This window comes from Ananas comosus, linkage group 2 (genome assembly GCF_001540865.1).
Source record: "Ananas comosus cultivar F153 linkage group 2, ASM154086v1, whole genome shotgun sequence".
Classification (NCBI taxonomy): domain Eukaryota; kingdom Viridiplantae; phylum Streptophyta; class Magnoliopsida; order Poales; family Bromeliaceae; genus Ananas; species Ananas comosus.
The window spans coordinates 5,130,090-5,143,159 of record NC_033622.1 but is presented as its reverse complement, the minus strand read 5'-3'; the positions used below and the strand labels follow the sequence as shown (position 1 = coordinate 5,143,159).

The following is a 13,070-nucleotide window of genomic DNA, read 5'->3' as shown; positions in this document are numbered from 1 at the left end:
AATACTTAGCTCAATGAGTTCTACAACTCAGCCAAGAAATAACCCAAAGACTAAACTCCAACTTCACCAAAACATATATAGTATAGCAATTAAAAAGCTATCCTTTCCAAAACTCCAAACTAAGCCCACCCCTGGCTAGGATTGGAGATTATGACCTCAAAGTATCTCCTTTTTCATTTCCACAGCTCCTTCAAAGCCCTCAAAACTAGCTAATATGAAGAGGAGACAAGAAAGGAAATCAATTCCATCAATTTCCACCCAAAATTTGGTATGGAATCTAGAGAGAAAGAGGAATCCTTACCCTGTTTTCTCCAAGCTATAGTACAGGGAAAACCAGTTTGGGGTTGGTTTGGGCTTTAAAAGGATAACCATCACTATAAAATTACCAAAAAATTCCTTACCAACTCATTCTGTTGCATTGAGTATCGGTACTCGGGTTGAGGTACCGGTACCCGACATCGAAATAGCTAAAACCCGAGCGCTGCTCAGCTAGGTTTGATACAGGGTACCGGTACCCGCGCAATGCAGTACCGGTACTCAGCTCCAGCTTCTCAAACCCGAGAGCTACGCATTCTGGCAACCCTCTGAGGTACCGGTACCACACTTAGGTATCGGTACTCAACACTCCAATCTGAACTTTACATATTTTAGTGTTAGGTAACTCATCCTGGCATTTAAAATTCCTAGACTAAATGCCAATATACTCCCAACCGCCCTCAAAACAATTAGAATAGTTTCGATTACTATTCTAGCACTGGAACCTTGCAATTTGCTAAAGTTCAGTGTACTACACCATTATACAGCGGAGAGGCGGCAGGGGGGATGGGGGTTGAGAATAGAGTAGGTAGCCATGATGAATGCCTATATGTACTTAGCTCAGGCGAGGAAGCCACGATAGCGGCGGGGATGAGAGGGAGGAATGGGCAAACGCGGTGAAGTAGAGAAAGGGGAAGAGGAATTTTGTGAGAGGCATTTTCTTACCCCGGCACTTCAGGGGGGGGAGGCATACCGTAGTAGGGCGACAAAGGCCCAGGGTTTGCAGGAGCTGCCGAGGGAAGCGCGACCTCCCGCGTACGGAAGCGGATACGGAGCTGTACTCGTAAGATGATGCCAGATCTCAGCCATAGCGGGCGAGGGGGAACCACTGTGGGAGAGGATGGGTGTCACGCCCCGGGACCCAGCGGAAGCCCGCTCGGTCCGTATCCAGACCCGCCATATGCCTACAACATATAAGACGTCTACAACAATACGATAAATAAACAAGAGTATAACAACATCTAGTGTAATATCAGAGCATAGGAACAACTAATCTCTATTGATACGTAGAAGTAAATAAAACTGAACAATTAGAATAAGCCATAAAGTAGATATATCACAAGATCCACATAATCAAAGCTAAATACATAAGTGGTGGTCTCTAAACATCGGGTACAACCATCTCTCTCTCCAACAAAAACAAAAGGGAGAGATGACTACCTAACAAAAGAATCTCCGAGCTATCTAGCTAGGGGCGACTCCCTTGCCGCGATCCCGAGCCTCTCCCGGCATGAATGGTTCTGTAAACAAAAACAACAACACAATGGGAATAAGAACTATTAGTCAATAGTTCCGAGTGGATAAGCCGCCGACATCAGCGAAATACACCACTAGGTCATGGAGGCATAAGTAGTAAATATAAACATGTAACTGAAATATACAACATAGATAATAAGCAAATATTAAGATTCACTAAACTACTATGCCTCTACTAGCATGAAGTTTCACAATTAAGAGAGTTATTCTAACATGAATGAGCATGTTCACATAGTATCCACTATCTAGTGATGATGTCCACATTACACTTTTATTTAACATTGTTCAATCAACTAGGACCTACACAAGTATAGTCCGACTTGCGCTATGCCTAATGGCCCTGTGGTAGTCAACATTCCCATTGTAGGAATGAGCCTCCCCCACGGCATCCTATTTTGGCGCCCAATCCCGCACGGGCGAGCTTGCGTCGTGTTGGCTATCTCCGGAGTACCAGCTTGTGGGGAGCGACCCTCACAAGCATGTGCGAATGAGCACAATGGCAAGCAAGTATAATCCTCCATCTTGAGTCCACGGTCATCATGTCTAAAATATGGTATAAGTACTAATGACCCAACGGTCTATCTCTATATCATCATTTAAAGGTTTAACCATTTACTAAGTCAAGTGCCACTTTATGATATTAATGTTCAATATATCAAGCAAGAGTTCTATGTCCATGAGCATGCAAAACTTGTCATTTTTCACTAAATGAAACATGATTTCAACCATATATAAGGAATGCTATTCACATGCAAGTTTACTATATACTTCTCCCTCTACTACATAGAGGTTATAAAACATGATACATGACATATGAATTTTAAGCATTCGAAAATTTTATTATGCTCTATCTAGCATAAATATGCATGATTTTCCATTTTACAATCAAGGCAATGATATAGAAGAAGTTCACCCATTTCGGTGAGGTCAAACCTACCGGATACCCCTAGTAACCCCTTCGTTTGCACGAACAAGGTTGCCTACAAGTCTCCTAGCTCCCTAACAAATATTCTAAGAGGGTTAGGGGTTTCGAACGAACACCCCACAGAAACCACATAATCCAACCCATAAATAGGTAGAAATTACCTTGTATGGTGAAGAACTCTTCTAAGATCACAATGAGGGTAAGATACTTCTAATCCAATCTAAAAGAGAGTTCTATGTTCCCATCAATTTAACCCCAAAGACTATAAATCAAAAACCCCCCAAAAAAACCCCAAATAAAACCATAGTTTTTCCAAAACTAAATTTTCATCTCAAAAATCCAACATAGCATGATCCAAAGGAGAGATCAAAGCTACTAACCTCTATTTAAGCTCCAAACCAAGCTAGAAAGGTGCTAGCGTCGGAGTTCCTTCCTCAAACAAGCTCAAATCCTTCTCTCCAAGGCTTTTCCATGGTCCAAAAAGCAACACCCATGAAGAAGAAGCAAAACTAGGAGATCAATCCACCATAAATCATGCAAAAAAAAGAGAAAAATTAAAGAGAAGAAGGGGAGGAGCTCTCTACCTCTCTTCTCTGGTTTCCAGCACAGAAAACCCCTCATGAGGGTGTGGGGATATAAATGGAGGTGCTACAATCCCAAAAAGACCCCTAAAAAATATGCAGTCTGCAATTGCACTGCGTATCGGTATGCAGGCCGGAGTACCGGTACCCCGTAGTCGAACACGCAAACCCGAGCCTCTGTCAAGCAGACAGACTGCAGTGTACCGGTAGCCGCGCGATGCAGTACCAGTACCAGGCTCCAGTACCGGTACTTGGGCAATGCAGTACTGGTACTCTGCCTCGCAGAGCTCAAACCCGAGAGCATTCCCTCTTGGTTACGCGACGTGGTTCCGGTACCTCTCTCTGGTACCGGTACCCAGCACCCTAAAACCTGCAGTTTGGAGGTTTTGGTGCTAAGTACTCCCTCTCGCTCCTCAAGACACGAGTAATAGGTCGGAACACAGTCAACGACCCTCAAGAATACCCGTAAAACCTCAAAATACTAATCCAATACTGGAATCTTGCAATTTGCTAAAGTTTAGTGTGCTACAACGGGTGAGCGAGAAGGGGGCGACACGTGATCGTACGGCAGCGGCTGTGGGAGGGCGGGCGATCAGATGCAAGCCAGAGCGAGCAAGGGGTGGAGCGAGAGCGGGCAAAGGGTTGGGTGAGGGGTTGAGCCAGAGTGGGCAAGGGGTTGGGCGATCGGATCGCTCTGGGCGAAGGGTTACGGGGGAAAAGGAGAAGGCAACATGTAGAGAGAGGGGCAGGGAGGAGGCGACACGTAGAGCGAGGGAGTGGAGCGGGCGACACATAGGGCATTTAGAGCCCAAGTTTTATTCTTTTTATAGATTTTATCATGCCTTTTTTTAACTTAATTACACTATGCTATATTGTAATTTATAATTTTTTTTTCACTCCCTATACTATTCTTTATATTTTTTTTCTTCAAAAAGGTACCACTCAACTATATATATTTTTTTTCAATCCTTACACTATTAACAATATATACCTATAATTTTATAAAGGGTTATTTACATACACGTCCCTGCAAACATAGTGAATTGCAGATATATCCTTGCAAAATAAAAATTTCATAAGTTGTCCTTGCAAAAGTACTAATTTATGCAGATATATCCCTGGCGTTAATGTCTGTTAGAAAATTTTCGTTAACCACGGTTAAAATATTTAACCATGGTTAATTATAATGTGAATTGATGAATTTAGCCTTCTTTCTCTTCCTCCTCTTCCTCTTCCCTCTTCTTCGTCGTCGACGAGGGAGGAGATGCGGCGGCGGTGGCGAACCCTCTCCCTCTTCCTCTTCCTCTTCGCCGTTCTTCTTCCTCTCCCTCTTCCTCTTCCCTCTTCTTCATCGCCGGCGAGGGAGGAGATGCGGCGGCGGCGGCAAACCCTCTCCCTCTTCCTCTTCCTCTTCCCTCTTCTTCTCCCTTTTCCTCTCCTTCTTCCTCTTCCCTCTTTTTCTTCCTCTCCTTCTTTCTCTTCCTTCTTCTTCATCGCTGGCGAACCTGACCCTGCACTGCCGCCGCTGTCCGCTCCGACAGCCCGAAGAGGAAGAGAAAAAGAATGGGAAGAGGGATACTTTTGGGGGGATATATTTATAAGGGCAAAAAGGTCATTTTACGTTTCCACTGTTAAAAAATAAACAGTTCACTAACGGATGTTAACCAGAGGGACATATCTGCATAACTTAGAATTTTTGCAGGGACAACTTATGGAATTTCTGTTTTGTAGGGATATATCTGCAATTCACTATGTTTGCAGGGACGTGTATACAAATAACCTTTTTATAAAAATCTATTAAAAATTACTGGTTAAAAGTGGGTAGCATACATTCACCGTCTTCGTGGGTTTGATACAATTTTATGAAAGCGGTGAGCTATTTACTGCCTTCACTTGAAAGTGGTATTTGGTTCACCGCTTCTATCTTCCTCTGCCATCTCGCAGCGCACGTAGCAATTTTGAGCCTATTTTTGTAAATATAATTTTTATAGGTTTTTTTTCAGAATAAAGTATTTGGAGGAGAATAGTTGGCAAAAAAAATTCCATCTTAGAATGTGGGTGGTGGCCGCAGCGGCGACTCCCAACCACGAGTTCGACGGCCCCAACCCAATTAATCCTTTACCCTCCTCCACAAGCAAACCCAACGGCTCTATTCAACCCGGAGTAATGATGAGCGCCTCTCTTCTCTTCTTCCCCTCCGTCTCTTCTCCTTCTCCACTCCTCTTCGCTCACTCTAATGACTGGACGAAGCCGAGGAGAAGGCCAACAGTGGTCTGTAAGAGCAGCAGCAGCGAGAAGAGCGACGGTAAACCAGCGAAGGACGACGGCCGGCCGGCCTTCAATCCCTTCGGCTTCGTGACAGACAACCCCTCCAGCCGGAGCGCCATCCAGCTCCCGGAATCGCCGGCGGAGGACGGCAACGTCGGCCAGATGCTCTATGTACGTGTTTTGTATTGTTGTCTTATTTCTATTTTTGTAAACATAAGCTCTATGTAATTAGTTTTGCTGCTGGATGAACTCCTTAATTTCTTTTTTTTTATTTTTTTATTTTTATCGTAGTTTGTTTACTTAGCTGCTAGTGTAAATATACAAAAATAGAGATTGGACTGAAAAAATGAAAAATAAAAAGTATCGATGAATCAATCTAAGGGCATGTTTGGTTCGCCGAAAGTGATGTATCGAAACTGATACTTTTAGAAAGTGACGTCTTCTCGATTGTTTGGTTTACGAAAGTGAATATAAAAGTCATTTTACGAAAGTGGGCTGATAAAGTAAGTTATAACTAAATCTCACTTTTTTGACTTCGGCTCAAAAGACTCGTAAGTTACCGAAAGTGGAGAGCTTAGCTAAGAGATTATATTTGGTCTTAACTTTAATATTTAATTTTACTTTTAAAGTTTAATTTCACTTTAAATTTGAATTAAAATTATGATCACATTTTGAATTTTATTTGTGAATTAAAATTCAACATAAAATTTTAAATTCAAATTTATGACTTTATATTTAAATTTAAATTTTAAAATTTTATTTTTATTTAAAGTTGAATTCTAGAATTTAAATTTAAATTTTTAATTTAAATTGCAAGTATAAGTCGTTTGTTTATATTTTTACCTCTTTATATATAATAATAATAATAATAAAAAAATAAAAAATTATAGTTTTAATTTTTTACTTTATAGCAACCAAACAATCGAACTGAAAAGTCACTTTTATAAAAGTGACTTTTTCCACTTGGCTCACTTTCGAGTAACCAAACATGCCCTAACCCGAGGTACAAAAATCTCACTCTTTTTAAGAAGATTTAGAACTTCTGCGGTTGGTAAAGCTATCCAATCGATGCAAACAGAATATTGGCTTGTTATCTCCGGATTCAACGGCTCGACCCTTGTCGTGAGGCTTCACCAACTCTACACAAATGGATGAGCCTAAAGCAACACAAAAAAACAAGTACCTTTCTTTCGTTTCTATCTCAAATGTAAAAGAATATAGAGATAGAAAAAATAGCATGTAAGTTGTGCTGGTGTGTGTCCAAAAGAGTGGAGAAGCTCTCTATGTATAAGCTTCATAAGTCTATAGGTTACAAGAAATTAAAACTATAGATTACAGCTTATGTAGGTTCAAATTTAGATACTAGGAGTTATAGAGAGTGAATGTATATAGGTTACGAGATTTAGAAATGCAAGATTCATAGTTCACATGAAGAGTTGTAACTTCACTTGCATCTCCACCATGAATGCATAGGTCATCAAAGATAAAAATTAATATTTTCATATTTAATTATAAAATGTCTCAACACTTGCAATGCATATCAACCCAATGAGGGATGACAACTTTTTCAAAAAAAATCACAGTAAGTTAAGCAAAGTTGCCTTTAAGTTTTTATTTTTCCTTGCCATAGAAAGGCCTTGGGTGCAAGATTTGCAGGCAATCCACCATCCAATCCTGCACTCTTTCATATAAAGTTTGATTTGAAAGACAACAATACCGAACAAGCCATGGGATTTGGTTTCTTGATCTGCCTCATTGGCATTTCACCGGTAATGGGTGATGCATTTTCCAGTAAATCTTTTCTTCTTTGATTTGAGATTTTTTTTTTTTTAATTCTAGGGTGATGCCTTTTCAATTCTTGGTGGAGTAAGGTTGTTATTAAGTGGCACAAAATGTTATTTGAATATTGCTGGTATACAACTTTTATAGTTTTTAACATGCTATTGCTTGTTAATTCACTTTTTCTGATGTCTCTGTTGTACTTTCTCGTAGAAGAAAAGAAATGCCACTTAAGGAGGTGTGCAATCTAATATAATTGATTTTGCAATCTAGTTAATTTGAGCTTTCTGCACTTTATCTTTCTGTAGACTAGATTTTAGCACTTCCCTGATTCCTTTTCAGCTGCTGTAATGATTTGTGATCGATTTTCATTTAAATTGAGCAAGTAACAATCATGTCGTTTGTTAAATACACATACTGATTTAATTGCTTAATCTTATTGATCCTTTCTTTTTAATGTGGTTAACTCATTTACATGATGCTCACATACTAAAATGGTGGCTCTCTTACTTGTTCCATAGTAAAAATGTATGGAAAAAAAAAAATGCCACAGTTATCCTTACGGTTTAAGGGTCATTAAGAAAATACGCATTAATACTGGAGTTTTAGGATAATTGATGGAGTTGTTTCAGTGTAAATAAAACTATGCATCAATACATGAACCCGTTTTGTTTATAATGCCATAATATTTCTAACTAAGAAAAATAAATAGAACAGTATATGTTTCGCACATTTGTAATGTAATGTATCTGATAATGAAATTGGTATCCAATATCCGGATGATCAAGAGGATACAAATAAGAATCACTGTGAAGATTTACAAACCTCTTACAGGGAAAAGATTGCACAAGTTAGAACATCTAAGCTTCTTTCTCTATCTTACAAATTTAAACTGTAGGAAGACCACAAAGTTGAAGACTGTAAACATTCTGTTGACGGCTCACAATTCAAAATGATCTGCCCCTAAATATTGGTACAAAGAGAATAAGGGATGTCTTGGTTTTTCCGTAATATTTAGCAAAGATAATGCTTTGCTCCTTCATTGTCAAAATTTCAGATATAAGAGGAGGTATTCCAACAATTAAGGTCTTTAAATTGGTGTTGATCCTTTCTTGTTGAATGAAATAAAGACTTATTGTGGAATGCAAATGAAGACAAGTAATTAGAAATTTCAGCTGGAAAGTATTCAGTTTTCCTAAGGTAGAACTTAAAGGCTGATCTTTTGAGTTTAGGAGGATGCAGGAACAGGCACTATGGAGTGTTAGGAAGTTCGTTTAAAGTGTATTCCTCAAATCAACATATTCCCATTGAATCCTGCTTTAGTATTACTAAAATAGAAAGTAGATTAACACTATCTCATCTCATTTTGGATCTAGCTGCTTTATAGTGATCTATGCATATATTTTTCCAGCTTTTTGAATAATAGAGAAGCTTTTGGATAGTTAAATTATGAATGTCTTGTTCTTTGGCCACTTCCAGAGGATAGAAGACAAGGGAAAAGAGTATGGTTCTTACGTCAAATCTGAGAAGTTGCGATGGTTTGTGAGGGAAACAGGTAATTGTTTTCCTTTTTTTTTGGGGATAATATCTATATATATTATAGCAAATAGAAGTAAAAACTTGTAGCACCTTGTTTCTATGATTCTATCTTGATATCTCAATTTTCTAACTACTGTGAGATAACAAAAAATGCTAATTAATAATATTATATAACTTGTTTTTCTTTGGAGCTGGTATATTGGTTTACAAATGTAGCTTTTAACTCTCTTACGTTCCTATTAATGTGTTTGAGCAGTAGATATTACACGTCTAGCTGTCTGTAGGAAAACCAATAAATAAATAATTCGTAGGGCTCTCTGTTTAAAGGAAAATTAGAGAGAACCATAATGTTTTCATGGAAAATCTGTTTGCTAAAAACCAGATATTTGTTTAGGAGAACCAATCAATTTGAGTAGAAGAGGTTTACATGTAGTTATCAATTGATTTACTGCTAAAGGTACATGAATAAGCAAATTTTGGAGCCTGATCCACATCTTAAATCTCCAGCAATCCTCCTTTGTGAGTGCCTGCTTCATGCAGCATCTCTCCATTTCTAAGGAAAGAAAACCTCTCTTTGATTACCCATAGAGCTTATTTGAATCTACTAACAACAGAACGTCGTAAATAAAAGTTACAGTGGGAAACATAGGTGGCAGTTTCTAGATTTCAACTATGAAATGGCGGTGCGTGGAAAAGCTGCAAGGAAAAGTTTCATTAAAAAAAAAAAAATCTAGTATAGTTTTTGCTTAAATAATGAGAGTATTTTGAAGCTTAGAAGTCTTCTTCTATTGACATGATGATGCTTGATAATGTTAGCTAAACTTTGATTGGCACATTAGCTTACTGCGGAAAGATAAAAATATCTTGATTTATTATTTGCTTGAGCTCTGAGTCTCCAAGCGGATCAATCGAGTTCTCCATTACATTGCACATGAACTACTCTAGCAAAGAAAACAGAGTTTGTTGTATGCGAACACCAAAGATAACCAAGAAGAGAGAAGAAAATAGAGATCACAAGCAATTTACTTGGTTCAGCTTCACCACTTTCATCCATAGGTGAAGCTAGAGGAAAGATTTTACTATTTTATAAAAATGGAGTACAAAAGATAGTTGCCTCTTAGAAAACCCTAAGCTGAAATTGCAGTACATGTCCTCGTACCTTGAAATGTCACAAATAAACGGTACAAATACCCATAATCAGTGAAACCAAATAAGGTTAGGAAAACTATGAGTCACTATCGACCACATAATAATTACGCATTAATTGTTTGATGTAGCACCTCAACTTAGAAACTTGGTCAGACATGTGATAGACTCGCCTCAAATATAAAGGTTTGAGGACCTTATGCTTGCATAACATCACAACAAGGAAACCTATTTGATAAACTCATGGTGAAAAGTAACACGTAGTGGCTACAAAATTCAAATATTGTACTATACCAATTAACAAATGACAAAATAATTTTACACTTGATGCCTGTAGCTAGTTGCAAATTTTCTAAATTTTTTCATTGTCCAAACTGTATCTATTAGAAAATAAGCTAAAGTTCTAATTGTGAGGACTGAAATTTTCATGGTGTATTTTGGTGCTTTTCAGTGGCGTTGTACATGTATTTTAATGTTGGAATTTCTGGTTTAATTCTGGGGATAAACGAGTTTTTATTTGAGGCGTAAGGTGTTGGGTACTATTCACTTAAGTGAATAGTAACCTAGGATTTATTTTGAAGCTTCGGTTTGAGGATGCCTTCGGATGTGATTCGGACTCCGTTTCGGACGATCCAATAGGTCATTTTCGATGGTTCGGCTATGCCAGAGGTGATGGCATTGTTCAATTTTACATTTGATCCATAGTTTGCGAGAAAATCTGCTTTTATCGTATATTGGCATTTCTCTACTCGATGTTTTTGCTTTTTAGAATTCTTTGGTGCTCCGTTTTGTGTGAAAGTTCATGGGATGGTGCCACTGGGTTTTTTACATGCAGTTGTGAGTTTTCAGTATGAAACTCTCAGATTGGAGGGCTAAACTGCAAGTTTTTGCAAAGTGTGAAAATGGAACACCTTGCAAAAGGGCTATCATTTTTGGTGAGAAATTCCACAATTTTGGTGAGTGGAAGGTTCTACATGAAAGTAGGCTCAGAGAGGACCTTATGTCTCAAATTTTGCGAAATTCGAATTTATCTGTGCGAAATGGCATTGAGATGATGTCGTTAGAGAGTTTTGCGATCGAGAGGCTTTTCAGACTGAAACGCAGTTTTTCGGGTATCAAAGTGCACAAGAAAGTTTGAGCGAAAATATCTTACACTGGTAATGTAAGGTACCGGACTTCTAAAACTATTAAGTTATGGTGTACATTCGATTGGAGAGCTATTTGAATGGTTCCGGTGAAGTTCGGTGAAGTTCGGGAGCTATCGAGCGTTTCGGTGCGCGTAGGCGCGGAAACGGAACCCGAAAGGCTAAATTGGGCCGTGAGCTAAATCCGGCATTAGCGAGGATGGAAAGATGATGAAAACATGTTTGAAAGCATGTTTGGAGAATCTCGGTTCGATTTGAGACGAATCGGAGGTCAAGCGAACGAAAACGGGCGAAAACGGAGTGAAAACGGACGAAGCTGAAAATTGGCTAAGTCTGGGCTGGAGGTCTCTCTGGGACCGGTCCCAGGTAGAGAGACCGGTCTCTCAGAGACCGGTCCCTCATGTAGAGACCGGTCCCCGAACCCCGAAAATGCCCAGTTCGGGCTGTTGCAAGAAGAGGCTTGTTGAGGGGCTTAAGTGCAATTTTGCACTTATTAGAGTGTATAGAAGTGGGTTTTAGCCCATTTCTCTCTTCTCCCTCACCCCAACCGTGTCCCTCTCTCTCTCTAAACGAAATAGAAGAGAAGAAGAAGAAGAAGAAGGAGAAGAGGAAGAAGAAGAAGAAGAAGAAGAAGAGGAAGAGCTTTCCATCTTCTTCATTCCTTCCTTGTGCTTGGAGAGGCTTTAGGAGGTAAGCTTCTTGGAAGCTCTTTAATGGTGATTTCTTAGGGTTTGGTTAATACACTCTAAGAATGGTTTAGATGGAATCCTAGCATGCTTATGAGTAGATTAATGCATGAATCGGAGATCGATTTGGGATATTTTGCCGTAGTCGCAAACTAGGGCTCAAAAATGGGATTTTTGTAAATAGATGGGTTTGATCTCAAATAACCCTCTGTAAACCTAATTGATAGGTAACGAAACAAGTTGGCGAAGACGGTTCGGCAATCCGACGAGCCGTTGCAAAGATATTGAAGAAACGGACGCTTGGAGCTTCGTTTCCGCCTGGAGGGCCGAGGCGACGTCCATAAATCGTGAAATCGGGTCCCGAGCATCGTAACGGCGAGGCGAAGATCGTTAGCACTTGAAACGGCGAAGCGACGCGCTCTTGGAGAGCAACTGTGAGATCGGGCCCAAACGGGTGCCGAGTGCCGCGGGAGGCCGATTGCAAGTGTCGACGAGCAATCGGAACGCGAGTTAAGGTGGGTTGTGTTTACCGAAGCGACTAGGTCGCCCTTTATGTCTAAGATGATTAAGAATCCACGTTGATGCATATGAATGTAAATGAGGCATATAGATGATGCATATAAATGTAAATAATGCATGTTAATAATATGATGCAAATGCTAAGTAGATCCATGTAAAATGATATGATATAGAATACATGCTAGTGATAATGCAAGTGATATGTATGTGTGCATTGGAATGTATGCTAGGTGCATGTAACATCATGTGAGCATGTTAGATAAGATGCATGTGCATATGGACTCGATATGACAAATAGGATATCAAGTAGATCGAGTGGCATTAACCTAGTGTTAATAAACATAGGTCGAACATAGATGACATTGAACCTAGTGTTGTTGAACCTAGGATAAATAACGAGTGGCATCTAACCTAGTGTTAAAGAACATAGGTTGAGTATGAACCTAGAGTCGGGATCTAGGTGTGTGGCATCTAACCTAGTGTTAAAGAACATAGGTTGAGAACTGAACCTAGAGTTAAGGTAAACCTAGGTTGTGAAATTGAGGCATTAGACCTAGAGTCAGTTGGACCTAGGGTGGAAAGTGCATTGGACCTAGATAGGTCAATAGTATAGGGTTGGATATGGACCCTTGACTTGTGAAGTCGATTCCGGAATCCCAGTACTTGTGAACTCAATAGTTCTTGGACCGCGGGTGTATGCGGCGATGTTCCTCTCCCACCGGAAAGAACTTTGAGGATTATGACTAAGCAAGAACAAAGAGCGCTAGGGTGTACGGCATGTTCCTCTCCCTATCGGGGATCTTGGCTATGGGTGTACGCGGCTATGTTTCCTCTCCCACTAGCGGATCCCTGACCACGGTGCACGGACCTTCGGGCGGACCGTTGGGCGATGTGGTTCTTGGCTTGCAGG

General features: G+C 39.8%; 1 protein-coding gene across 2 annotated transcripts in view; it reads left to right on the top strand.

Moving 5' to 3' along the window:
- The window catches only part of LOC109704408 (haloalkane dehalogenase), a 33,807-nt gene continuing 25,842 nt past the window's right edge, over nt 5,106-13,070 (top strand). For both annotated transcript variants that reach the window (XR_002214372.1, XM_020225148.1), the window contains exons 1-2: nt 5,106-5,517; nt 8,605-8,680. Coding sequence is in view for 1 of the 2 variants with exons in the window: in XM_020225148.1 (XP_020080737.1) it covers nt 5,131-5,517; nt 8,605-8,680 (463 nt within the window). In the remaining variant the exon portion in view is untranslated. The remainder of the gene's footprint in view (nt 5,518-8,604; nt 8,681-13,070) is intronic.